Raw genomic sequence first — 27,650 nt, forward strand, 5'->3', positions numbered from 1 at the left:
GGCGCGGATAGCGAATGTTGTCGGTTATTATCCGCCCGAATTTTCACCCCTACCACAGGGTATGCAAGAGCTAGGCTAACCAACCAAACGAAGCCGGGGGTGGGGACAAAAAACAACTAAAAAGTTCCCCAGAAGGAACTTACAAGGTCAATTGAGACGCATCAGTAGATATAGTTAATGGGTGTATGGAATAGGAATTGTGGTGCGGGATTCTACGGCGTAGGTGATTGAGGTCAGAAGCTTGACCAAAATGAGAAACTTAGAACCGGCTGCAGCAAGGGTATTGACAGCTTTCTAGGCAACTGTGTTTAGCAAAGATTTGGGGTTACCAAATATTATCATGGGGTGCTTTGAGTGGTAAATTGACTAAGATCTACATGATGAAATTGGAGTAGATTTGGATAGCTAATGGAAGATACGCGCACGAACACATGGTAGTAGCTTCGCTGCATGACTAAGAAAATGGACTAGCTAAGGTCACATTTGCAGGGTACGCAAATTTTGTAGCGCATGGACTATAAAAGTTTGTCGTTAAACAAATCATAAGATAAGGTTTGGATGAAAGAAATTCTTAGTTGTATCTATAATATTTTTTTGTTACCGTAATTAACTCTATGTTCTTGATTCATAATTAATGAGATCCATATATTTATTTGTATTTTAAAAAAAAAATAAAAATTGAGTAATGCTAAATACCATATTTTTATTTCATCATTATCCCACAATAATACTGTAGCAACCAATCATCATCAATTAGATCAATCCTTATTAGAGGGCGAGGAGCTGGTGGCACCTTTGTAGCTAGCTAGCCGCGAAGAATTGCCATGAGCAGCACGGTAGCCTTTGGAATGCAGTGTTTTAATGGAGAATATATAAAAATCTGTTTAGAATCTTTGTCTCAGAAATAAAAAATAAAATAAAAAAATACCCCATGTTAGACCAGTTAGACCAAAAGACGTCACCGAGTTCGTAACAAGGAAAAAGCAATATATATATATAAGCTTTAGTATAACAAAATAATAATACAATGGGAAGATGTCATTGCGTACGTAGGAATATATATATATATATATATATATATATATATATATATATATAAGCTTTAGTATAAAAAAATAATAATACAATGGGAAGATGTCATTGCGTACGTAGGAAACCCAGAGATGACCAGCTATAAATACCCCATAATTAAGCTTACCTTAAACCATAAAACCAAGAGCAAAACCATGACGAAGAGGTAATTTCATCTTTAACAACAATGTTTTAATATGAGCCCTTTCTTTGTTCTTGCGTTTATTTCAAACTTTTTTCTTCAGGATTGCAGTTGTTACGGGGGCCAACAAAGGGATAGGATTTGAAATATGTAAGCAGCTTGCTTCAAATGGGGTCAAGGTTATATTAACTGCTAGAGATGAGAAGAGGGGCAATGAAGCTGTTGAAAAACTCAAATCTGCTGGATACTCCGATGTGATTTTTCATCAACTTGATGTGGTGGACAAGGCTAGCATTTCTTCTTTTGCAAATTTCATCAAAACCCAGTTTGGGAAGCTTGACATATTGGTACGTAATCCAACTCTCAGCTACTTGTGATCGGGTGTACTTAATTGTCTGTATTACCCCCCGTGTCTCATATTAACTGTCTGTATTGCATGTCCGGATTGATGCTTGGTAGGATACTTTCATTCTAATGGAAGATATGAATTTGACTTATAGATGGTAATATCAAAATTCATAGGGATCGATGTATAAGTCCAATAGCTTGACTAGACTCCTCTTGCAACTTGATAGCCCTTATCCAATAGTCCAAAGCAAGATGATAATAATTTTATAGATAGATAACTTTCTAATCGGTCTATAGTCTTCACTTTTGAATTAAGATAAGGGTTAAATACACTTTTGGTCTCTAAGTTTTGAAAAATTTTATTTTTTAGTACATGAATTTCAATTTGCATTACAGATGGTACCTCCATTTTGAAAAAATTTCAAATTAGTACTTCAGTCAAGTTTTCCGTCCAAAAACTAAAGGTCTGCCACTGAGGGTTGACATGTGTTTTAGTATAAAAAATTAAAAAGAAAATTAAAAAATCTTTAAAAATTAATTTTTAAAAAAATTTTTTAAAAAAAAAGAGTGGTGGCTGACTGACCACCCCATGGCGAAAAAAAATAAAATAAAATTGGTTAAGGGTTTTGGCCCTCGGAGATGGTTCGGCCACCCCCATGGGCAAACCCTCAAATTTTTTTTTTTGATGGGTTTTGGCCTTTGGAGGGTAGTTTGGCCACCCCTCTTCTTTTTCTTTTTCTTTTTTCAATTTTTTTTTTTAAGTTTTTAATATTTTTTGAATTAATTTTTAAAGATTTTTTATTTTTATTTTTTTTATACTAAAACAAGTGTCAACCCTCAGGGGTTGACACCTGGCAGACCGTTAGTTTTTTTTTCCCAAAACGGAGTATCATCTGTAATGCTAATTGAAACTCGGGTTCTAAAAAAATAAAGTTTTCAAAACTCAGGGACCAGAAGTGTATTGAGCCCTTAAGATAATCATGTAGCCTTTCTAGATGAACATAAAGTCATTTGCTTGTTGAAAAATGAAGACCAGTTTAATTAAGTAGATAAAATCTTGTTCTTATCCCCTCTTTTAGTACTCTGATATTGAAATTTTTCCAAATTGTAGATAAATAATGCAGGGATTGGTGGAGCCATAATCAACCCAGAAGATCAAGAGGGCTTGAAACAGGGGTATAATAAAGTAAGTTTCTTAATGTAATATAATCTCTATTGGCGTTTTAAATTGAGAGCGTAATCTCGAAATTTGAAGTATTTACTGCAAGATGATGCATTAAAGTGAACTCGTTTGGGTATGCGATTTTTGTTTTGTTTTGTTTTGTATTGTTTTCAAAATTTTGAATACCGAGAATAAAAAAAAAAAAATTAAAAAAAAAAATTAAAAAAAAAAAAAAAAAAAAAAAATTTGAAATTACTCTTAGATGGTTTAGAAAAACAAAAATTGAGAAAACATTTTCGGAAATGTGAATTAAATTGAATATAATACAAAATTTATGTTTGGGTGATGATGGTTTTTGGTGGTTTTTTTCAACTATTTTATTTATTTATCTTTTTTTAATTCATGTTTGCCTTGCAACCCAACACACATTGGAATTCACATTGAGTTGGGTTGAAAAAAATTTGAGTAGGGCAATCAAACAAAATTCAAAAAAAAAAAAAAAAAAAGGATATACAATTTTTTGAACGGTTGAAATTCCTCCAACCCACTTTATCAAATTAGCATATGTTTTTAGGGCACGTAATATTTTCTCAAACCCTATTTGAAAGAAAACATTGTCCAAAATAAAATAGCATTCAAATGATTTGAAACATATATTCTGCCTCGTGATTTACCACTGCATACAATGATACAGATTATTGGTTCAAATCCCGGACCCTTGGAGACAGTTTTTAAGCAAACTTATGAAACTGCCTCGGATTGTCTGAGAACAAATTATTATGGGATCAAGCAAGTGATCAAAGAACTAATTCCGCCTCTTGAATTATCCAATTCAGCAAGAATAGTAAATGTCTCCTCCGGCTTCGGACAACTGAAGGTACAACGTTGTTATACATCAAAAAGTAGCTAGACACATTTAGTTATGTCACTGATGCTAATAACAATGGAATTTCAGCTTATTTCAAATGAGAATGCAAGAAAGGAGCTAGAAGATGCAGATGGTCTCACAGAAGAGAAAGTGGACAAGGTGGTGGAAGGGTTCTTAGAAGATGCCAAGGAGAATTTGATACATGTCAAAGGCTGGCCTACAAATTATTCTGCTTATATTGTCTCCAAGGCAGCTGTGAATGCTTACACGAGAATTCTGGCTAAGAAGTATCCCAACATTGCCATTAACGCAGTTCATCCTGGCTTTGTCAAGACGGATCTCAATGGAAACACTGGGGTCTTGACTGTTGAAGAAGGAGCAAAAGGTCCTGTCATGCTGGCTTTGACGTCTGAAGGTGGACCTTCCGGCCTATTCTTTGATAAGACGGAAGTGTCAACCTTTTAACTGATAACTGGTGCAATATATACGATGTTGTAACACTCGGGTTTCATATTGAAAAGAGATAAATAGCTCACATAGATCATGAGTGCTAAATTCCACATTGCTCCAATTACTCAGTGAAACTGAACTTTATAATAGATTCTAGGAAAGCTTTAAATTAATTAGTCATTTTAAGGTGATAGCGCAAATGTAACTAGCGTTTTTTTTCTAATTCATTACGGGTGTAGTTGCTCATTTTCATGTCACAGTTTGTAATAATTTCTTCGGTTCTTGCAGTTGTTTTACTTTTGACTTACATCGATCGAATAAAATTAAAGTTTTCTATGTTATATATTGTGAATGTGTAATGCTACAGATATACTAGGTGATGTGGCTCGAAACAACCCCTACCCTCTTGGATTTCTCTGCAGTCTGCCATCCCCAGCCCACAGACCCATTCTAATGCATTATGCAAATCAACTTGAGAGACCCAACAAGAGCCACACACCATGTCGTGCCATCAAGAAAAGTTGTGTTGCCTTCTGGAGGTGACAATGTTGTCATTGGAATTGCTGTATCTGCCATCTTTGACACCATACTCCCTCTCATGTGTGGGTTCAAACACTTTCTTAATAAGAGATTGATCGAGACTCAACACGTGAGATATTTAATTGAAATGAGAAGTGAATGATGGAGATAAAGTTTGAACTCATAACTTTGCTCTAATATCACGTTAAATCACCTCTTATTCCAAAATATCTCACGATAATTGGATGTATCTAATGCGTTTCTCGATGGCCACTTGGAGAAAAAGGTATTTATGGAGCAACCAAAAGGCTTTGAAGATACTACACATCTTGAGTATGTACGCAAGCTACGTCAATCTCTAATTAGATTGAAACAAGCCCCTAAGGGCTTGGTTTTCTATGTTTTTCTGAAGCATTACTGGATTCTTGGGCTTCAGTATAGACACTTCCTTTTTATATTTTCATAAGCAATCGGTGACTATATTTGTTCTTGTTTATGTGAATGACATTATTGTCACCAGTAACCAATCAGCAGCCATCTCTGTGTAAGATTTGAGAACTACATATTTCTTTCAATAAATATTATAGGATCATTGCTTTGATATTTATAAGTACTATAGAGCCATACAACGTCTACTACAATTATGAATGGTTACAAGTATTCATCTCTTATCTCACTATACATCTTATAACGTTTTGTATTCAATGTATTGTGAGAACTCTTCAACTATTTAGTTATTATTATCTTCAATTATGAATGACTCTTTATTGTCGTCATTGAGATGCTTGTCATTACTGCTATGAATTGGATCTTTAACACTTTGGTCTTATTACTCATCTTAAGTAGGAATTTGCTATGAAAGACCTTTGGTCTCTTTCATTTTTCTTGAGCATTCAAGCTTCTCGAGATCAGCCTTATATATTGATGCATGTAGATCAGTAGATAGATGAGATAAATACTTGCATCCAAATAGTTTGTTTTCTATTCGTTAGCTGTATAGATTTCTTTCTACAGATTCAAATTCCTTTGTTCTGAGTATGACCATATCTTGTAATTGTATAAATATATACAACAAAGGCTGGTATTTGTTAGAAACCAGCTCTTCCAAAACCATAAATTTGGCTATATTAACATCGTGCCCAATTTAATATATTACCTAGTTCTGTATCCTCTGCATACAGATAAAATTAAGATAGCTAATAGATTTTTTTACAAATAGTAATGAACAGGTTGTTTTACTTTTGTTGTGTAACAAGTTTTCCAACGTCAAGAGATCACTCTCGGTTTTCTTTTTTCTTTTCTTTTTTTTCTTTTTTTTGTTTTTAATATCAAAAAGGCAAGAGGGGGCGATCAGAGTGACTACTCTATCTGCTCGCTGAAGCCCTATCAGAACATCAGTGAGACCTAGAGACGGATGAAGGGGGGGCTGGCAGGGGCCATGCCCCCCCCCCCCACTTTCCTTAAAAAAAAATTCTCAAAAAATATATATATATAGGCTAAAAAATTAAAAATTTAGCCTATTGGCCCCTACCAATAATTCGGTTAACCAACCAAATTAACCGACTTAACCGCCTACCGAACTGACGCCTACCCCTAGAGTAAGTAGGTAATCATCAAGTTTCTTCGGGCGAGCCGGCGAGTTGACATCATAGAATGTGACTGCCATTGTAGCCAAGTCTGCAGATTCCTTCTACAAGCATATAATAAGAGGAAAAGATAAGGATACGTGCTTGTTCACTGTACTGCATTAAGCTAAATAAAAGGCTTGTGAACAATATTTCAAAAAGAATCTAGAGATACCAGTGTTTCCAGCTGATTCATTCCTTCACAATGTGAAGGACCCTCCACAAAACCTCACGCTGTCTCATACTGCCTATTGGGGTAAGGGAAACATGGGTTACAAAGAAAGGATTTATGTTGCTCTCTATCCCCCTAAGGAAAAAAAAAAAAAAAAAAAAAAAAAAAAAAAAAAAAAAAAAAAAAAAAGAAAAAAAAAGAGGATATTTATATTTTCTCCTCATAAACTACTAAAAAAAATGCGCGATGCCCCCATCAACTACCAACTTTACACATTTTGCCCCCTTCTGTCAGTCAAATGACTCAAACCCATTGAGTCGTTGACATGGACGGAATATACCGGTTTTGGACATTAATTTTGATTAAAAGACAAAAATGCCCTCAATTGATCAAAAATAATAATAATAATAAAATTGGTTTATTAATTTGGTTTAAATTTATTAATAAAAAATATTAAAACTAATATATTTAATAATAAAAAAATTAAAAAAAAAAAAAAAAAAAAAAAAAAAAAAAGTGGGTGGCTGCCGGAGGGGGGTGGCAGCCACCCCCTTAGGTGGACGGGGTGGCGCACAAGCCACCCCCAAATGTGGGTCCGGCCACCCCAGCTTTTCTCTAGGGTGGCCGTGCAGCCACCCTAGCCCAAGCGGCCACCCCAAAAAAACTTACGGTGACCGCGAGGCCACCCCAGAGAAAATCTGGGGTGGCCGCGCGGCCCCCAGGTTGCGGGGTGGCCTCTTCACCTAAGAGGGTGGCAGCCACCCCCTCCGGCAGCACCTCTTTTTCATGGAGAAAAGGTAATTACCAAAAAAAAAAAAAAAAAAAATCAACTAACAACATCTACTATCATTGAAAAAAAAAAAAAAAAAGGCATTAAAGAACCAGAGACAATTACTTAATTTGTCACAATTTGAGGCCAAACCGTGACTTGCAGGAAAAATTTACGGTTTTTACTGCGTCCCACAATTTATACAGAGAAATTTTGCCCTTTGTGCTATTCCGCTGTTATTCTTCACTTTATAGATGACACATGATAAACAAGAAGACATCAATGGCTACTTCTCCACCAGTCAGTAAAAATCATACTCAAAAATTCAAACCTAAAACCTTATGTATGAAACAGAGTGGTTCATAAGGGAAGTAGCAGATAAGAAAGAATTCACAGTTCAAGATGTCCTTTCAAACATCGAACTGACGTCACACAACCAATATACCATAACATAAAAACAAAAGCAGAGGACGAAGTTCAGAAACTCACTAAATTTGTCCCATAATCTAAGTTGGCTAAATCAACAAATGGGTATACCGAAAATCATCAATTTAATCTCAACCCAAAAGACCCAATCAACTTTCCCTCAACAACAAACAGCATCACCGATCAACAAGAGGTAAGAAAATTGGAGGGCTGTTCGGTCTCTACCCCAATTTCCCAAATCAACAGAGTATCGACAAAATTACCCAATGGGTATATCAATATTCGAAACTAAAACAAGCACAACATCACCCATCGGTTCTTGGAGCAAAATCAAGAGAAAAATTCATGAGAATGACGAGAGAGAGGGAGACAGTAACGAGAGAGAACAACGGAAGGAAGAGAGAGATTACCTCTCAAGTATAATTCTGAATCCTCTTGATTCACTGATCGGGTTGCTAGAGGAGGAGAGGGAATGCTTTTGATTTACTGAGGGGAAAGGAAAGAATTCGGTTTGCTGAAGTGAAAAGGTTTTTTTTTTTTTTTTGAAGAAAAGTGAAAAGCTTTTGGTGTCTGAAAGAGAAAACAAAATGCTGTTTTTTTAACAGCAATAATCGGAGAATTTATTTTGTAGTGTTTTTAAGGGTTTCGAATTTAATTTCTCTTTCTTATGAAGCACTTGAAATTAAATATAAGCGCCGTAAAATATTGTAGTTCTACAAAAATAAAAAAAAAATAAAAATATATTATTCGGGTGGTTTCAGCCACTCACACGCGGGTAGGCCATGAGGGGTGGCCCAAAAACCCTCAAATGGCAAGGAGTGGTTCGGCCACCCCGTTTTTGGCAATAGGGGTGGCTCGAGCTACACCAAATTTTACACATATATATAATTTTTTTTTAATAATTTTAATGAAGCATATAGGACAAGTGGCAGTTGTTGATTGTTTTGATGTGTGTTGTTAAAATATTATATGAAATTATAATTTGGATCTTTCGGATTAATACAAATACTATCTATAATATTTTTTTAAACCAAGTGATCCATTTAATAAACGGCCTTAAACATGATCTAATGAAGCATTTAACCCTAACTTGTTTGATACTCCTTCATGTTTTTTACAGTTAAACATAAACGGCACTTTCATCAAATGGTTAACATGAATTGTTCTGTGCAATAAAACTAGCCTATATATATATAGGCCCCTCATGTACAGTATTATGTGTGATTCAATATACAAGTTAAGTCTCAACACCAACATTGCCATTAACTCAGTTAATCCTGGCTATAGCCTATATCAATATAGAATGAATGGAAACACTGGGGTACGTCTTGACTGTTGAAGAAGGAGCTAAAGGCCCTGTCATGCTGGCTTTGATGCCTGAAGGTGGACCTTCCGGCCTCTTCTTTGATGAGACGGAAGTTTCAAGCTTTTAACTCAAAATTAATGCAATTCAAATATACAATGCAGTTGCTCATTGTGTATGTCAAACATTTTGTAGAAATTTCCTTACTTCTTGTAGTACTTGGCTTATATTTTAGTTGCATTAAATAAAAGCTTCCTTATGTTATATGTTGTGAAAGGTCCTCTTAGCTTTGACTGTTTGTAAATTTGTACTTTTTACATCAGATTCCTCTTTTTTATTATTAGGCACTTAGGGGTGGAAATGTGGATAGATAATAATTCTCCGCATCCGTACATATCCATAATTCATTATACACTATTCCAATATACGGATGCAGATAGTATAAATACTATCCGCATTTGCGGATTTGGATAGCGGCTTTAAGATATGCGGGTGTGGTTTATAACCGCATCGGCATAACCTTTATTATAATATATATTAAATCAATCAAAACTTGCCACGTTGTCATATGGCTCATTAAAAAAACTGAAAAAAAAAAAAAAAAAAAAAAAAAAAAAAAAAAAAGAAAAAAAAAAAAAGAAAAAGAAGAGGTATAAAAACCGGTTACCCTGTTAATAATCGAATAACTGGCGATTGATAATAACCGCAACCGCAACCGGTTGTACACCCCAACTAAAGGTCTTAAACTTACCAAATAAAAAACGGCGTCGTTTTAGTGAATTTAATTAATTAATTAATTATATATATATATATATATATATATATATATATATATATATATATATATATATATATATATATATATATATATATATATATATTATAATGGGAATGGAGATGCGGTTATTAACCGCATCGACATTCCCTTAAACCTCTCTCCTCATCCGCATATGCAGATATTGGTTTTGCTATCCGTATGGACGGATAATGGTTAGGCGCGGATATCGAATGTTGTCGGTTATTATCCGCCCGAATTTTCACTCCTACCACAGGGTATGCAAGAGCTAGGCTAACCAACCAAACGAAGCCGGGGGTGGGGGTGGAGACAAAAAACAACTAAAAAGTTCCCCAGAAGGAACTTACAAGGTCAATTGAGACGCATCAGTAGATATAGTTAATGGGCGTATGGAATAGGAATTGTGGTGCGGGATTCTGCGGCGTAGGTGATTGAGGTCAGAAGCTTGACCAAAATGAGAAACTTAGAACCGGCTGCAGCAGAGGTATTGACAGCTTTCTAGGCAACTGTGTTTAGCAAAGATTTGGGGTTACCAAATATTATCATGGGGAGCTTTGAGTGGTAAATTGACTAAGATCTACATGATGAAATTGGAGTAGATTTGGATAGCTAATGGAAGACACGCGCACGAACACATGGTAGTAGCTTCGCTGCATGACTAAGAAAATGGACTAGCTAAGGTCACATTTGCAGGGTACGCAAATTTTGTAGCGCATGGACTATAAAAGTTTGTTGTTAAACAAATCAAAAGATAAGGTTTGGATGAAAGAAATTTTTAGTTGTATCTATAATATTTTTTTGTTACAGTAATTAACTCTATTTTCTTGATTCATAATTAATGAGATCCATATATTTATTTGTATTTAAAAAAAAAAAATTGAGTAATGCTAAATACCATATTTTTATCTCATCATTATCCCACAATATATAATACTGTAGCAACCAATCATCATCAATTAGATCGATCCTTATTAGAGGACGAGGAGACGGTGGTACCTTTGTAGCTAGCTAGCCGCGAAGAATTGCCATGAGCAGCACGGTAGCCTTTGGAATGCAGTGTTTTAATGGAGAATATATAAAAATCTGTTTGGAATCTTTGTCTCAGAAATAAAAAATAAAATAAAAAAATACCCCATGTTAGACCAGTTAGACCAAAAGATGTCACCGCGTTCGTAACAAGGAAAAAGCAAATATATATATATAAGCTTTAGTATAACAAAATAATAATACAATGTAGGAAGACGTCATTGCTTACGTAGAAAACCCAGAGATGACCAGCTATAAATACCCCATAATTAAGCTTACCTTAAACCATAAAACCAAGAGCAAAACCATGACGAAGAGGTAATTTCTTCTTTAACAAGAATGTTTTAATATGAGCCCTTTCTTTGTTCTTGCGTTTATTTCAAACTTTTTTCTTCAGGATTGCAGTTGTTACGGGGGCCAACAAAGGGATAGGATTTGAAATATGTAAGCAGCTTGCTTCAAATGGCGTCAAGGTTATATTAACTGCTAGAGATGAGAAGAGGGGCAATGAAGCTGTTGAAAAACTCAATGCTGCTGGATACTCCGATGTGATTTTTCATCAACTCGATGTTGGGGACAAGGCTAGCGTTTCTTCTTTTGCAAATTTCATCAAAACCCAGTTTGGGAAGCTTGACATATTGGTACGTAATCCAACTCTCTTTGCTACTTGTGATCGGTTGTAATTCATTGTCTGTATTACAAAAAAATATATCTACTGTCTGAACACCTACTTACCCACCAACCCACTCATTATTAGCTGCCTGTATTGCACGTCCCGATCGATCCCTGGTAGAATGCTTATATAGATACCTTTCTAATCACTCCTTACTTTTGAATTTTGATGAAATCATGTAATCGTTTTCAATGAACAGTTTTCAATGAACATAGAGTCATTTGCTTGACCATTAGTGGTGGTAGTTGAGTGGCTTCAAAGAAATTTTCAAAGTAGTTGAGGATGTATTAGAATGAGAGTTCGACTCTCGAAATAGAAATTTTCAATTCTATTAGTATTAGGATTTGAGAAAGCACATGCGATTCTCACCATCTAGGCCCCTCATGTATGGCTCCCAGTAGATAAATGCTACTATGGTTACAATAATATAGAATAACCACAGTTGGTCTCCCCATCCCACCTTTCCTGAATAGAGGAGAACAAAAAAAAAAAAAAAAAAAAGCCCAATTGCTTGGTGAAAAATAAAGATCAACTTAACTAGATGAAGTCTGGTTCTTATCCTCTCTTTTAGTACTCTGATATATTGAAATTGTTTTAAATTGTAGATAAACAATGCAGGGATTGCTGGTGTCATAATGAACGCAGAAGATCGAGAGGGCATAAAACAAGGGTGTGAGAAAGTAAGTTTCTCAATGTAATAAGATCTCTACCAGCGTTTTAAATTGAGAGCATATAGTTTAATGTTTTCTTTCCCACATTGTAGGAAAGAAAGTCTCATAAATGAAATAAAAAAAAAATGAAAGGATTAAAATTCTTGGAATACAGTTTATTAAATTGATATATGTATTTCGAGCACGTAATTCTCATATACATTTTCACATGCACTAAGAACAAAGTAATTTTAAAAGTCACACTAATGTCCCCCCAAGAATGATGTGGCTTTTAAAATTACCACTTGATCAAAATTCAAAGTAATCAATCACAAGATCAATGGTGCTTTTAAAAGTCACATCATTCTTGGACGGACATAAGAGTGACAAAAGAATGACTTCTAACATTACTCCTAAGAACAGATGTAACATGCATGCTTGGTTAATTTTATTAAAAATGCGTGTGATTCTCATATGCTATAAGGACAAAAATCGATGTTACTTTAAATTGAGTTGCTCTGAAAGAATACTTTGTCCAAAATTGTATTCAAATGATTTTAAACACACACATATATATATATATATGCTACATCATTTACCACTGCACACAATGATACAGGTTATAAGTGGAAATCCTGAATCCTTGGAGACCGTTTTTAAGCAAACTTCAGAAACTGCCTCGGATTGTATAAGAACAAATTATTATGGGACGAAGCAAATGAGCAAAGAACTAGTTCCACTTCTTCAATTATCCAATTCAGCAAGAATAATAAATGTCTCTGCCTCCTTAGGACAGCTAAAGGTACAATATTATTATATCGTTTGGTAGTGCGTTTTTTAAAAATTGTGGGGCGTTTTCAAATCGTGGCCAATGATGTGCATTTTAACAAACACGCTATTTTAAAAGCTAACTACATTTTTTTAAAGACCAAACCTCGATTTTACCAAATGCTTAACTGCATTTTAAAATCGTACATTTTGAAATCGTAAATCGAAATAATGGACTCTATATGTCAAAAAGTAGACACTTTTAGTTATGTCATAGATGCTAATAAGTAATAACAATGGAATTTCAGCATATCCCAAATGAGAATGCAAGGAAGGAGCTAGGAGATGTAGATGGCCTCACAGAAGAGAAAGTGGACATGGTGGTGGAAGGGTTCTTAGAAGATGTGAAGGAGAATTTGATACAAGTCAAAGGCTGGCCTGCAAATTTTTCTGCTTATACCGTCTCCAAGGCTGCTTTGAATGCTTATGTAAGGATTCTTGCTAAGAAGTATCCCAACATTGCCATTAACTCAATTTGTCCCGGCTATGTCAAGACGGATCTTAATTACAACAATGGGGTCTTGACTCTTGAAGAAGGAGCAAAAGGTCCTGTCAAGCTGGCTTTGATGCCTGACGGTGGACCTTCCGGCCTATTCTTTGATCATAAGACAGAAGTCCAAACGTTTTAATTGATAACTGGTGCAATATATACAATATAGTTGCTCATTTTCATGTCACATTTGTAGTAATTTCTTTGGTTCTTGCAATTGTTTTACTTTTCGATCACTTGCATTGAATAAAAGTTTCCTATGTTACCTGTTGAGAAAGGGATCAAGAAATTATTTATTTTATGTTCTAGATTAGATTTTACAGATGTATCGGAATCTCCTATATTTAGTTGCTCAAGTTGCACACAATTTAGACAGCCTCACAAAGAAGGGGTTGCAGGGCTCACTTATCTAGGGCAACCCAGTATACGAAGATCAGTTGCCTAAGATAGGTGGGCCCTACAGCTTCGTTTTCTTGGAGTTACCCGAAGCTAATTGCAAATTAAAGATCTTAATCCTTTTTTATATCTAGTGGTGTATATGTTGTCATGCTATTTAAAATTTTTAAATGGCTTGACTCCATGTAGACCACTAAATTCAACAAAATAGAATTTAGAGTATGAAATTGTTCATTTTCATTTCACTTGAAAAGCCTATCCTTGACTTTCAGAATTTGATTCATTTTCAATAGCCATGAGATGATCATCTTAGGGTGATCTTTTTGTCCACGGATACTCCTATTACATTTGTTGTCTTAAATGATGAGAACCAACTATGTAGCATCTACATCGAGAATTTATGTATTGTATACATCATTAGCCTGATCCTTTGTAGGAACTACCCGTAATAACAAACTTGCAAAATGAATCTATTTATCATAAAGAGATTTATTGTTCCTAACCCTACTTCACCTTAATTGTTAAAAGTTATGTCTTGGTTCGATTGGGTGATAAGGGGCATTTCCGATTTTATCTAATCTATCAGAAATCTATTGCAGCATCACAAACTTTTTTGTTTTAATGCCGGAATGCTAATTATGTTATGAAAGAATACAAAAATAATAATAAAAATAAAAAATAAAAAAACTTTGGGATTGCTGAATAAAAGACTAAATAAATATATAAATATAAAGCAATGGAGCTGGCCATCATAGTATTTTTTAACTACTCCAAAATAAAAGGAATGATGGTTATTGGATTATTTACCAATCAAAAGATGAAAACCATAGAATCATTTGACTTTATATATATAAAATGTGAATACTAAAAAATTATCCTATTATTGAACTATTCTTTTCCTTTGGTCCGTGTCGAACTTACCATCTTGTTCAACTTAAGGGTGTTGAATGTCCTCCCTATTAAACTTAAAGAGTCAAGCACACTACTCTGCTAAACTAGTGCTCAATTGATTAACCCCATACAAACTGGGCTTAAAGAATGTAACACCCTGCTCAACCTCTTAGGCTCCGTTGATTAATTAACCTCATGCAGCTTGGACTTGTCAAGCTTAACAACCCGCTTAACCTTAGGCATCAAAGCTTAACCCCATTCGAATTGGGCATGTCGAGCGTATCATTCCCACTCAATCTTGGGCTTCGAATGCATAATCCCTATTCAAAATGAGTTCATGTCAATGTTTCAAATTGAGGGCATAATCCTAGAATTTTAAGCAGTTGCAAGATAAAGCATTAAATTAAGTGGAAAGGTAGACCCTAATTTAATATATAGTTCATTGTAGAAAAGGAAGTTTCATAAAATCAAAAAGTAAAATAGTCTTCAAATGATTTAAACATATACGCTACGTACATCATTAACCAAGGCATGCCATGATAAAGATTGCAGGTGCAAATGCTGGATCCTTGAAGAAATTTTTGAAGCAAATTAAACTATGAAACTGCAGCAAATTGTCTAAGAACAAATTATTATGGGATCAAGCTAGTGAGCAAAGAACTTATTCCACTTCTTCAATTATCCAATTCAGCTAGAATAATAAATGTCTCCTCCTCCTTGGGACAGCTAAAGGTACAATATTATTAATCCAAAAGTAGCCTCATTTAGTTATGTCACAGACACCTACCATTGGAAAAGGCAAGAATCCTCCACAATCACAGGGTTAATCAAATCAACTTGTGACATTTCAAAACACTTGGGAACTTATGGTCATTTTCTGATGATATAGAGTGCATCATAGGTCTGTTTGTGTTTGCGATTTGAAAACGAGATTTTTAAAAACATAGTTAAGCGTTTAGTATAATCGCAGTTTAAAGTTTAAAATCATTCATTTTTTAAAAATGCAACATTTACCTATGATTTCAAAATACAGATTTTTCTACGTTTTCAAATCGCAATTTTTTAAAACGCAATCTCAAATGATACATTTTCTGCAATTTGGTGTGGAGTCACACTTTTGGTTTTCAAAATCGTAATGCCAAACGTACTCTTAGTTGCAAGAACCGTCATCTGCGGGTTGTGATTTGTGCTTTGACAATTGCAGTGATTTGTGCTTTGACAAAAACCGTCATATGCACTACATTTTTGGTGCTAGAAATTGTTTAGACCAAGTTATAAAGATTAAATTTTCAAATGTCTGTGTTCCAGGTTATTTCAAATGAGAATGCAAGGAAGGAGCTAGGAAATGCAGATGGCCTCACAGAAGAGAAAGTGGACAAGGTGGTGGAAGGGTTCTTAAAAGATGTGAAGGAGAATTTGATAGAAGAGAAGGGGTGGCCTACAGTCTTTTCTGCTTATATTGTCTCAAAGGCAGCTCTTAAGAAATATGCCAACATTGCCATTAACTCAGCTAATCCTAGCTATATCAATACAAAAATGAATGGAAACACTGGGGTCTTGACTGTTGAAGAAGGAGCTAAAGGCCTTGTCATGTTGGCTTTGACGCCTGAAGGTGGACCTTCCGGCCTCTTCTGTGATGAGATGGAAGTTTCAAGCTTTTAACTCATAATTAGTGCAATACAAATATACAATGCAGTTGCTCATTGTGTATGTCGAATGTTTTGTAGGAATTTCCTTACTTCTTGCACTACTTGGTTTATTTTTTAGTTGCATTGAATAGAAGCTTCCCATGTTATATGCTGTGAAAGTTCCTTTTAGCTTTGACTGTTTGTGTAACAGTGCTGAAACTGTTATGGAAAATTTGAGAGGGAAATGTGAAAGATTGAGAGAGTGAAGCAGAAGAAGAAAAGTAGATTCAATTGATTTGGCAGTTCGAGGAGCCAAGAAACCTCCAATATCCAATCTGTATACAACAAACTGAACTGAATGAGTTCATCTACCCTTGCAATTCCTATTTATCCACTCCCAAACTCCTGCCTAACAATAGAACAATAACAGAAAAACTGAATATACATCAGTTATTAAAACGACAACGTTTACAAGGGAAAAACAAGAGTAAACTATAAAACGCAACACTTAGCTACACCAGCTGTACAAAGGTTGCTGAGAAATGATCCCTACACTCATTTCTCACAACAGCTCCACAACAAGCTGACGTGGCTGGTAATATTTTATTATTTTTTTACAAAAAGAAAACAAAACAAAACAAAAAAAATAATAAAATATTACCAGCCACGTCAGCTTGTTGTGGAGCTGTTGTGAGAAATGAGTGTAGGGATCATTTCTCAAGGTTGCTAATGCTTATTCAACAAGCTCCACACGTGGCATCAGTTCCTTCCTCCAGCTGTCATCAATACCCGGGCTTTTTACAGTTTGTAAATTTGTACTGTTTACATCAGATTCCCCTTTCTTATTATTAGGCACTTAGGGATGAAAATGTGAGTGGATAATACCTGTCTGTGTTTGTTATCTGCACCTGTCCAACGAGGTGTACAAACAGGATAATTATTAATTAGAAATAATCAATAATCGCTAACCGAAGAAATTGAAAAATTAAAAATAACTGTAACCAGATAACCGGGTACTCGGTTGTGGTACCAGTTATAACATTTTAAAAAATCGATTAATAATCTGATAATTGGTAACTAGTTTTATATATATATATATATATATATATATATATATATATATATATATATATATATATATATATATATATATATATATATATATATATATATATATATATATATATATATATATATATAATTTTTAAAAAAAAAATGAAAATTGTCTATATTACCAATTCTTTTGAGGAGAATTTATTTGGTCCGATACCGCGTTCAAATTCGTCGCCCATGGAAAGATCAAAACCCAAATCCTCATCTAGCCCGCTTCTTCCTTTTCATAAGCCAAACCATCCCAAACCCATAATTAAAAAGCATCCACCCACGCTCAGCCCCACCACCAAACCTGCCTTCTTTTTTTTATTACTATTCAAATACAATATTTTCATAGAATAGTATCACAAATTAACAACAAGTCAACGATATCATGGAGGAAAAAACTACAAACACAAACACAAACAAACGAGAACTGATGGGGTTTAGTTTTCAAAGCGCGTAAATTGATGAGAAAGTGATGAGGTGACTGCTCTGCTCTCTCCACGAAGCTTCCTACTTGAAAAATGATTTCATTATATTTATTTAATTAATTAATGAGGATAGTGCTCTTAGTCATAGCAAAGGATGTTAGTGTAATTCTAGGGGGGTTTTATTGATTGGAAAATTGTAAATTTAATTAAAAAAAAAAAATGAGAGACTTATAGAATACCTCATTTTTAAAGTTTTATTCAAATTAGAATGTTTAATATGACTTATTGTTAAGTTTGAAAAATAAATTCTTGTTATATACCATTTACATCTTGGATTCTGTTCATACTATTCTTTGTATTAATTGTTACACCCACGCTCAGCCCCACCACCAACCTTGCTATCTTCACTACGACAAACACAGGAACCAGCAACTCAAAAAAAAAAAACTACAAGTGCATCAAAGCTGCAAACCCCAACTATTAACAAGAAACTCTGCTATCAACTCTTGCCCGCACCTCCCCATTTGACCTAGCCACTCGAGCTTCCTCTAATCGTGGGATGTTGCCATGAAGAAAATCTTAACAACGGCTAAAGCTGCAGCAAAAGGCTGTTAGAAAAACAAAGGGAAGACAGAAAACAGAGAAGAACACAAGTAAACTCAAGAGCTACATCTTTACTGATTCTCAATACATTCTTCGGTTACAAAATGAATAATATATAGAGATGTAAAGGGAACAATATCCCATAAAACATGGAATGAAATATGCTGGAAACATGGAGTGCGTGAATCAAAAGAGTTGGGCTACTGTCAGGCGTGAAGCATGAAGCTGTTGTCTTGTGTCAGCTTGGAACATGGGTTAGAGCTGCTCAGCTTGAGACGATCTAGGCTGCATGTAGAGTGGAGTGAATCTTGGATTGAGGGCTGCTGTAGGCTTATTTTCATGCCTGTCTTGAGAGTCCTTTGCAGAGGATATCTTATCCTCTAACAAAGGCCACTGTTTTCTTGCTGACCAAAGCAGAAATAGCAAAAGAAGATCCCGCCCACCAGCACACCACCAACAGAGTAGCCCGTACCAGTGAAATCTGCAACCTCAAACCAAACTAAAAGAGGAGTGCGGATTTCAACGGAAGACTAAGGTATGGTTGAGATGCTTAAACTGCCCATTAGCCACCAGGCTTGAATGAACTTTCCATCTAATACAATCCATAAGAGATTCTTCGGTTTTGAGTGAGGAATTATGCAGAAGAGCATTCCTCTGTTTCCAAATATTATACACAATAGATCCCAAACACAGCCTCCTCAAATTTGCTCTGGTACCTCTTCCCCTTAAATCCTTCAAACCCAAAGCTTCAATAGCTTCCCAATCCAAAGGAGCATTTGGAATGGAACACTCGGACATGATATTTGTCCAGATTCAACTACTGAAGCTACACCTAAAGAAAAGGTGTTCTCGATTCTCTTGGGCACCACGACATAATAAACACAAAGTGCATCCAGTATAACCCTATCCACACATTCTCTCCTTAGTGACCAATGCATTCCGGAAAACAAGCCACAAAAAAAAAAAAAAAAAAAAAAAAAAAAGGAAAAAAAAAAAAAAGAATGCTTAGGGATAGAGGATGGAAACCAGACCAATTTCCACCATCTTATAGCCGGGTGCACCTCTCTAAGCTTGTCCCAAGCATCAGCACATGTATATTGTCCATGTTTAGCATTCCAAACAGCTAAATCAGTATCTCCAAGTTCAACCTCAAAGAGCTTGCTTTGAATTACAACCAAAGCATCAAAACGAGCAGGAGCCCAATTCCACTCTCCATTTTTGATAGCAACTTCAAGTTTAGACCACAAAGGAAAACCTGAATCATGAACAATACGGTGGCCAAAGGTTTCCAAAAGATACCCTACAGGGTGCCAATGACCAAACCATAAAAATACCTTAGAACCATTGCCAACTTTAAAGCTAATAAAACGTTTGGCTATATCACGAAGCTTTAGGAGTTTTTCCAACTCCATGAACAAGAGTTTGGGATAAATATTTTCCACAAATATCTACCCTTAAGCCTGTTTGCATTAATCCAAGCAACCCATAAGGATTCAGCCTTCGTGAATAAGTTTCAGATATGATTGAGCATAGAGGCTTTATTCCATACTTCAATTCTTTTAATCCCCTCCTTCCTTTTTAGGAACACAAAGCTTACTCCAAGCCACCTTTCTTTCTTTTTCATTATTGTTTGCCTGTGGTTGTGGAGATTTCGCAACTGTATGTTCTATTCTCCTTAATGATGCTATACCATGTTGTCCAGTTCCAAGATGTCATGTTGTTTTTTTTTTATATAGATCAAGATGATCATGTTGTTGATATTGATACCAATGTGCTCACGAACTGGGTCAGGCGGATCCAATCCACCATTCTGGAAAGTATCAAATTTCACCGCAACGAGTTTACGTATATTTGCAATCATTTTATTTATATTGAATGAACGATGATTATAGTATTTACTATTTAATATTTAGCATGGAATATTAAATGGCCAAATATTGGATTAAAAAAAAAATTGAAAAGATTCAATAATATATGAAAATCGGTTATCCGATTAATAACCAATTTTCAATAACCGGATAACCAGCGGTTGATAAAAACCACAACCGGTTACGGTTATTGAAATAAGAATAATTGAGTACCCCAGTTACGGTTGCAGTTATGACCAAATAAATGTAACCGCAACCAATTGTACACCCTAGTATCCATTATCCATTATTCACTATCCGAATATGCGATGCGAATAGCAAAAATTACTATACGCATTTGCGGATTTGGATAGCGGCTTTAGGGTATGCATGTGTGGTTTATAACCGCATCCGCATAACCTTTATATATAATATATGTTAAACTAATCAAAACCTACCATGTCCGGCTCATTAAAAAATATTAAAAAATTAAAAAACTTAAAACTTAAAGATTATAAAAACATTTGCCTTAAGCCAACTTGATTTTGTTTGGGTTGAATTATGCAGAAGCTAGTTTGAGAATGGAACACCCAGGCTAAACAGGGCACCTATACTTGCGTGAAGGTTGTAGCTAGGGGTGTATTTGTGGGCGGATATTAACCGTTCACATCCGCTTTCCGCAACTATCTATTATTTACTATCTACTATCCGCACATGCGGTTAGCAAAAACCATTATCCGCATGTACAGATATGGATATAATATATATTTTATATTTAATAATTTCACCAAAATGACATTGTTTTGGATTAGGTATAAATTTATGATTACATTAGTTTGATCACCTATGTTGCTTTCTCATGTAAAACTTGTGCAAAAAGGCAAAAATAATGTGAAATCAATATATTTTTAAAAGATTAAGGCTTAAAAAAATTTAAGTAAGCTCAAAATACTAAAAACCGGCCAAAATTATTTTCAAAATCTTTTAAAATAGGCTACAATAGATACTCAAATAGGGCCCAAAAAACTAAAATATGCTCAAAAGGCTTATTAATTAATATGCGGATATCGAATAATAACTGCATTTAATAATCACATGTATGCGATTAGTAAAAACATTATGCAGATGCAGATATCTAAAAATAATATTCTACTGCGAATATTACAAATAATCGCATGCACATATACACCCCTAATTTGCATCATAAGATTTTCTATCATTTATTCTCAACCCAACAACCCCATAGATATGACAAATCAAAATCTTAAAACAAACCCCAATTCTATTTAGCAAGAACCCCAACGAGAGAAACAAATATATGGTTAAGTCATTATTCCATACACCAAGATCATGTAAATACAGTAATAGACACCATTTTACTTCTTCCCTTTCCCACATTGAATAAAAAATAAAAATAAAAATAAAAACACCATTTACTTCTCTGGAAGCATAATCAACCACTAAAAATGCACGTCCCAACTAACAAATTAAAATATAGAGTTTTGAGGATCAAAAATAGGAATACGAAGTAGGCACAACTTCATGTGTTCAAACTCTCTACGACTGTAAACTCCCCAGCACCAACAAACAGACAAGCGGATCCTCCAATTCTGCAACAAGAATCAAGCAAAGACAAACAAGATATCACCACTCAGAAAATGTGAAAATTAGGTGTACAAGAATTGTGTGAACAGAATCAGGCAATCCATACAATGATGGGTTGATCACTACGCAACCCAACAGTTGTTCTTACATATTTTGTTGAAGGCCACGATGTCACAGCTCTGGACATACTCATTAATTGGTTCAACTGTAAGATGTTCCTCAATGAGACTGTCAACAGATACCAAGTCATCCACAATAGTAAGCATTATCTGCAATTTCTTGATACCATACCCAACTGCTACTAGTTTAGCTGTGACAATCATTAAATTAATGTCAGAATCAGAAACACAGAATATGATGTCAAGATAACAAAAGATTAACATAAGACAAGAGAAATGAGAAAGGAACTGTCATAAATTAACAAAAAACATGGTCTGATAATGGAAAACGACATTTTTATCAACACTAAATGGTTGGTGGTAAATCCAGCCAAAAAGAGAATTTCTATGAAAATGGAGTAAAGACAAAAGCCTTAAGGTTTGATTCCTAAAGTTCAAAAGTAATAACAAGCAGAATCAAGATGAAAAACATACATGCTCCCCAAAACAACCCTTCCATCTGAACACTTCTCACTGCTTCCTCAAGCTTTTTCATGTCAGTTTCATCATCCCATGGCTTCACATCCAAAAGAAATAATGACTTGCCAGCTGATAAAGGTAGTTAAAAAAAATTAGTCTTGTGAATACCAGAGGGAAGGAAGACAGGAGGAAGACAATAGAACATATTTAAAAGCAACTCTAGCCACATAAACATAAGCCAAGAAACTGACATTCTTTCTTTTTAGTAGATGCCTTAATTGCAGCAGCACGTTCTTCCGCAGCCTTCTTCTCCTCTTCAGTCTCTTCGCCAAAAAGGTCCACATCATCATCATCATTCATCATCATCATCATCCTCAGCAGCTGTGGCCTACAAGCATTATATTTGATCTAGTATGAGATTAAACTATCTTAAAGAAATCACTAAAAATGAAAAGAAAACGACAGCAAGCACTGGTAGTCATGACTTGTCAACTAACAACACCCAGATTGACCACAAGAAAGCATCCAGTAGCAGGATAAACATCACGTCCAATTGACCCACAGTAGGGTATGTCAATTGGATTCAATGCCTCTCATCGTGAGGGTTTCTTGTATTATATAGAAAATAAAAAATAATTACAAAGCTGAATTTCCGCAATTACAAGATACTATTAAACCAAATAAGGTAATTCTAGAAATCCTAATAAGGAAATTATAATTACAAAATATATACGTTATATGCTAGCTGTTAACATCCCCCCTCAAATTGATGCTGGCCGATCAAGAAGCATCAATTTGCCCACAAGGAACTGATGGCGCTGTCGTGTCATGGCTTTTGTGAAGATGTCAGCAATTTGGAGATTAGTAGAAATATGAGGAAGAGATATAACGCGAGTGTCCACGGCTTCCCGAATAGAATGACAGTCGACTTCAATATGCTTAGTACGCTCATGATAAACAGGGTTGGCAGCAATTTGAATGGCACTAGTATTATCAGCATGAAGAGGAGTAGAATCAGATTGAGAAAAACCAAGCTCACCCAGAAGCCCACGAAGCCAGATAATCTCTGAACAAGCAGCAGACATGGCCCGGTATTCAGATTCAGTAGAGGATTTAGAAACATGAGCTTGCTTCTTACTTTTCCAAGAGATCAAAGAATCACCAAGAAACATGCACCAACCTGTGATGGACCTCCGAGTATCAGGACAACCGGCCCAATTTGCATCACTATAAGCAACAAGGCGAAGCGAAGAGCCAGTCGAAAAGAACAACCCACGACCAGGTGACCCTCGAAAATATCTAATAATACGGCGAACAGCAGCAAAATGAAGGTGACGTGGAGTGTGCATAAACTGCTTAACCTGCTGGACAGCGAAGGAAATATCAGGCCGAGTAATAGTCAAATAGTTCAAGCTCCCTACCAATTGTCGGAATAGAGTGGGATCATCAAGAAGATCACCCTCCTCACTACGATATTTCACATTGACCTCCATAGGAATATCCACTGACGGCGAACTCTGAAGACCGGCTAGCGTAATCAAATCCTGGGTATATTTGTGTTGATTCAAGAATGTACCTGAAAAATCCATGTGCACTTCCAAACCCAAAAAATATGTAAGAGGACCAAGATCTTTCATATGAAAAGAAGCCTGAAGATTCTGCTTGAGATGGCCAATCATAGTGGAGTCAGAGCCAGTAATGACAATATCATCCACATATACAAGTAAAAGAACGAGACCAGTCCGAGTCTTGCACAGAAACAAAGAGGAGTCATATTGGCTTTGAACAAAGGAAAGATGAAGTAAAGTAGACCGAAATTTTTCAAACCACGCCCGGGGAGCCTGTTTTAAGCCATAGAGAGACCACTTTAGCTTACACACAGCGGAAGAGGGAGACGAAAATAAACCTGGAGGAGGACTCATGTAAATATCCTCTTTGAGATCACCATGAAAAAAAGCATTTTTGACATCCATCTGGTGAAGTGGCCAGCCTTGAGAGGCGGCAATACAAAGAATCGTACGTACTGAAGTCATTTTTGCCACTGGAGCAAATGTCTCCTCATAGTCCACCCCATATTCTTGCCTGTTCCCAAGCACAACTAAGCGGGCCTTATACCTGTCCAGAGTCCCATCAGATCGGAGCTTAACCGAGAAAACCCATTTACAACCAATAGCTTTAACAGTAGAGGGGCAAGGAACCACATCCCATGTATGATTGTCCTCGAGAGCCTGGAGTTCTTCATCCATTGCCTTTCACCAACACTCATGTTTGACAGCCTCTGAAAAGCATGTAGGAATAGAAATAGACGATAAAGTAGTATTAAAAGAAGTGTCGAAATCATTATACCGCTCAGGAGGGCGTATAAGCCGAGTAGATCGTCGAGGACCAGGCTCAGGAGGTACATAAGTATTGATTGGATCTGTCTCAGATGTCATTTCAATCTCAGGAGAAGTAGTCGGAGCAGATGCAGGTGAAGGATCAGTCTCGGGAAGGGGCAAAGTTGGTCGACGTCGAGTATACACAAGTCCGGGTTTGAACCGGTCAGGAAGTGGTGGCAAATCATCAAAACAAGGTAGAAAACTACGCTCAGCCAATGACTCAACATGTGTAGGAAAGAAATATTGATTCTCAAAGAAAACAACATTACGAGATATACGAAATTTGTTAGCACAAGAATCATAGCAAACATAACCTTTGTGAGAAATACTATAACCCATAAATGAACATTTAACAGACTGAGCAAAAAGTTTGGTGCGTTCATGAGGAGGCAAATGAACAAAGCAAACACAGCCAAAAGTACGCAGATTAAGATAGCTAGGATGCTTATGGTACAAACGGTGATATGGAGAATCAAAATTCAAGACCTGAGAAGGCAGTCTATTAATTAAGTAAACTGCAGTAGATAAAGCCTCAACCCAAAATTTAGCGGGAACAGATGATTCAAGCAATAAAGTGCGAACAACATCTAAGAGGTGTCGGTTCTTTCGTTCTGCCACTCCATTTTGCTGGGGAGTATAAGGGCAAGAACGCTGAGAGACAATTCCTTTTTGATGTAAGAAATCATGAAACTCGTGAGACATATATTCTCCACCAGAATCAAACCTCAACATCTTAATGCATGTAGAAAATTGGTTCTCAATATGTACGACAAAGTTCTGAAAAACAGACAAGACCTCAGATTTGGCCCGAAGAAAATAGACCCAAGTATACCGACTGAAATCATCTATGAATGTCACAAACTATTTATATCGAGCATGAGAAATAACGGGAGAAATGCCCCATACATCACTATGCACAATATCAAAGCATTTAACAGCACGACTACCATGAGCAGGAAATGAAAGAGTCTTACTCTTACCAAGTTTGCATACAGAACAATCAAAAGACAAGTGTTTAGAGACATGAGTTTTATTGCCAATCAAACCAGAATTGAACATACGAAACAAAATAACAGAGTTAGGATGGCCCAAACGTTTATGCCATGCTTCACTCTAATTATTAACTGTCATACAAGCCAAAGATAAACTACGAGGAATAGAAAATTGCAGAGGAAAGAGTCTGCCAGCTTTAGGCCCCTTCGCGAGTATCTTCCCCGACACCTGATCCTGCACAAGACAACCATCACGAGAAAAATGGACATCACAGTTTTCTTCAACTAATTGGCCAATTGAAATAAGATTATTTGACAGTCCAGGAGATACATAAACATTTTTGAATGACTGATTGATATCTCCTATTTCATTTATAGCTAAATGACTCCCATTAGCTACCTGAATTTGGGATGAACCATGATATGGACGAACATTGCACAACGCATCAGATGATTTGGTCATATGATTGGATGCAGCAGAATCAATAAGCCAAGACTTATGCGAAGTATTACCTTGAAGCCCTAAAGCAGAAAATGCTGACATAATCATCTGTTGTACCATCTCAGGTGTAAGACTGGAGGATCCGGCTGCAAAAGAAGCTGAGACCGTCCCTGGAGCAGAAGAAGTGTTCACTGTAGTCTGATAAGCAGTAACAAAAAATGCAATGCCACGTGTCAACAGCTTTCCTCACACCCTCCAAATAGTTTCACAGGATGACCCGCACCAGAGAATGACCCGCACCAAGCAGCCCAGAAACAGAACCTCACCAGATTCTGTCTACCGCACTAGAAAACACCACGGAACACAGAACAACCCGCACCACAACCGGATTCTGTCTTCTGTACTAGAAACCGCACCAGAAATCACCACAATACCGAACTAGAGTCGGCCGCACCGCACTAGAGTCAGCCGCACCGCACCACAGAACAGAACACCAGAGTCGACCACTCCACACCACACCACAGAATCGGTCGCACCGCACCACAGAACCAGACACCCAGCACACCAGAGTCGGTCACACCACAGAGAGGAACACCCACCGGTCGCACCGCACCAAAAAAGAAACTCAGAGGATGCCGAACAGCCCAGAACCACCGAACAGCACCTAAATCGACGTCCACCAAGGTACGTCCAGAAAACCCTAGAGCAACCCTCTGTCACTACCTTCAGAAAATATTGAGTAGAACCCTAATTTGGCTCTGATACCATGTCAATTGGATTCAATGCCTCTCATCGTGAGGGTTTCTCGTATTATATAGAAAATAAAAAAGAATTACAAAGCTGAATTTCCGCAATTACAAGATACTATCAAACCAAATAAGGTAATTCTAGAAATCCTAATAAGGAAATTATAATTACAAAATATATATGTTATATGCTAGCTGTTAACAGGGTAAAAGGTGCAAAGACTGAAGAATACATTAACAGGAAGATGCGTTGATGAACAATCAAAATAAGGAAGAATGCACTTGCCTTTGTGTCACCAACAGGAGGAGTTGCAATTGCCTCGTCAGTGATGGAAGCAGATCCCTCCACAGTGACACCACACCCTTCTCCAGAAATATCTACTATCATTGAAAAAAAAAAAAAAAAAAAAGGCATTAAAGAACCAGAGACAATTACTCAATTTGTCACAATTTGAGGCCAAACCGTGACTTGCAGGAAAAATTTACGGTTTTTACTGCGTCCCACAATTTATACAGAGAAATTTTGCCCTTTGTGCTATTCCGCTGTTATTCTTCACTTTATAGATGACACATGATAAACAAGAAGACATCAATGGCTACTTCTCCACCTGTCAGTAAAAATCATACTCAAAAATTCAAACCTAAAACCTTATGTATGAAACAGAGTGGTTCATAAGGGAAGTAGCAGATAAGAAAGAAT

The 27,650-nt window shown here is 36.1% G+C and overlaps 1 protein-coding gene and 2 pseudogenes across 1 annotated transcript; 2 read left to right on the forward strand and 1 right to left on the reverse strand.

The window, feature by feature from the left end:
- Positions 1–1,136: 1,136 nt before the first annotated feature.
- Positions 1,137–13,595, forward strand: LOC133854614 (uncharacterized). Its single transcript, XM_062290851.1, has 10 exons — positions 1,137–1,237; positions 1,317–1,560; positions 2,673–2,747; positions 3,418–3,600; positions 3,679–4,050; positions 10,889–10,995; positions 11,075–11,318; positions 11,956–12,030; positions 12,620–12,802; positions 13,077–13,595. The coding sequence occupies exons 1-10, from the start codon at positions 1,164–1,166 to the stop codon at positions 13,455–13,457; spliced, it is 1,938 nt and encodes a 645-aa protein (XP_062146835.1). The 5' UTR covers positions 1,137–1,163; the 3' UTR covers positions 13,458–13,595.
- Positions 13,596–15,141: 1,546 nt separating this feature from the next.
- Positions 15,142–16,267, forward strand: LOC133853663 ((+)-neomenthol dehydrogenase-like; annotated as a pseudogene).
- Positions 16,268–21,749: 5,482 nt separating this feature from the next.
- LOC133854615 (elongation factor 1-delta 2-like) lies at positions 21,750–27,338 on the reverse strand (annotated as a pseudogene).
- Between the last annotated feature and the right edge of the window lie 312 nt (positions 27,339–27,650).

This window comes from Alnus glutinosa, chromosome 13 (genome assembly GCF_958979055.1).
Source record: "Alnus glutinosa chromosome 13, dhAlnGlut1.1, whole genome shotgun sequence".
Lineage (NCBI taxonomy): Eukaryota > Viridiplantae > Streptophyta > Magnoliopsida > Fagales > Betulaceae > Alnus > Alnus glutinosa.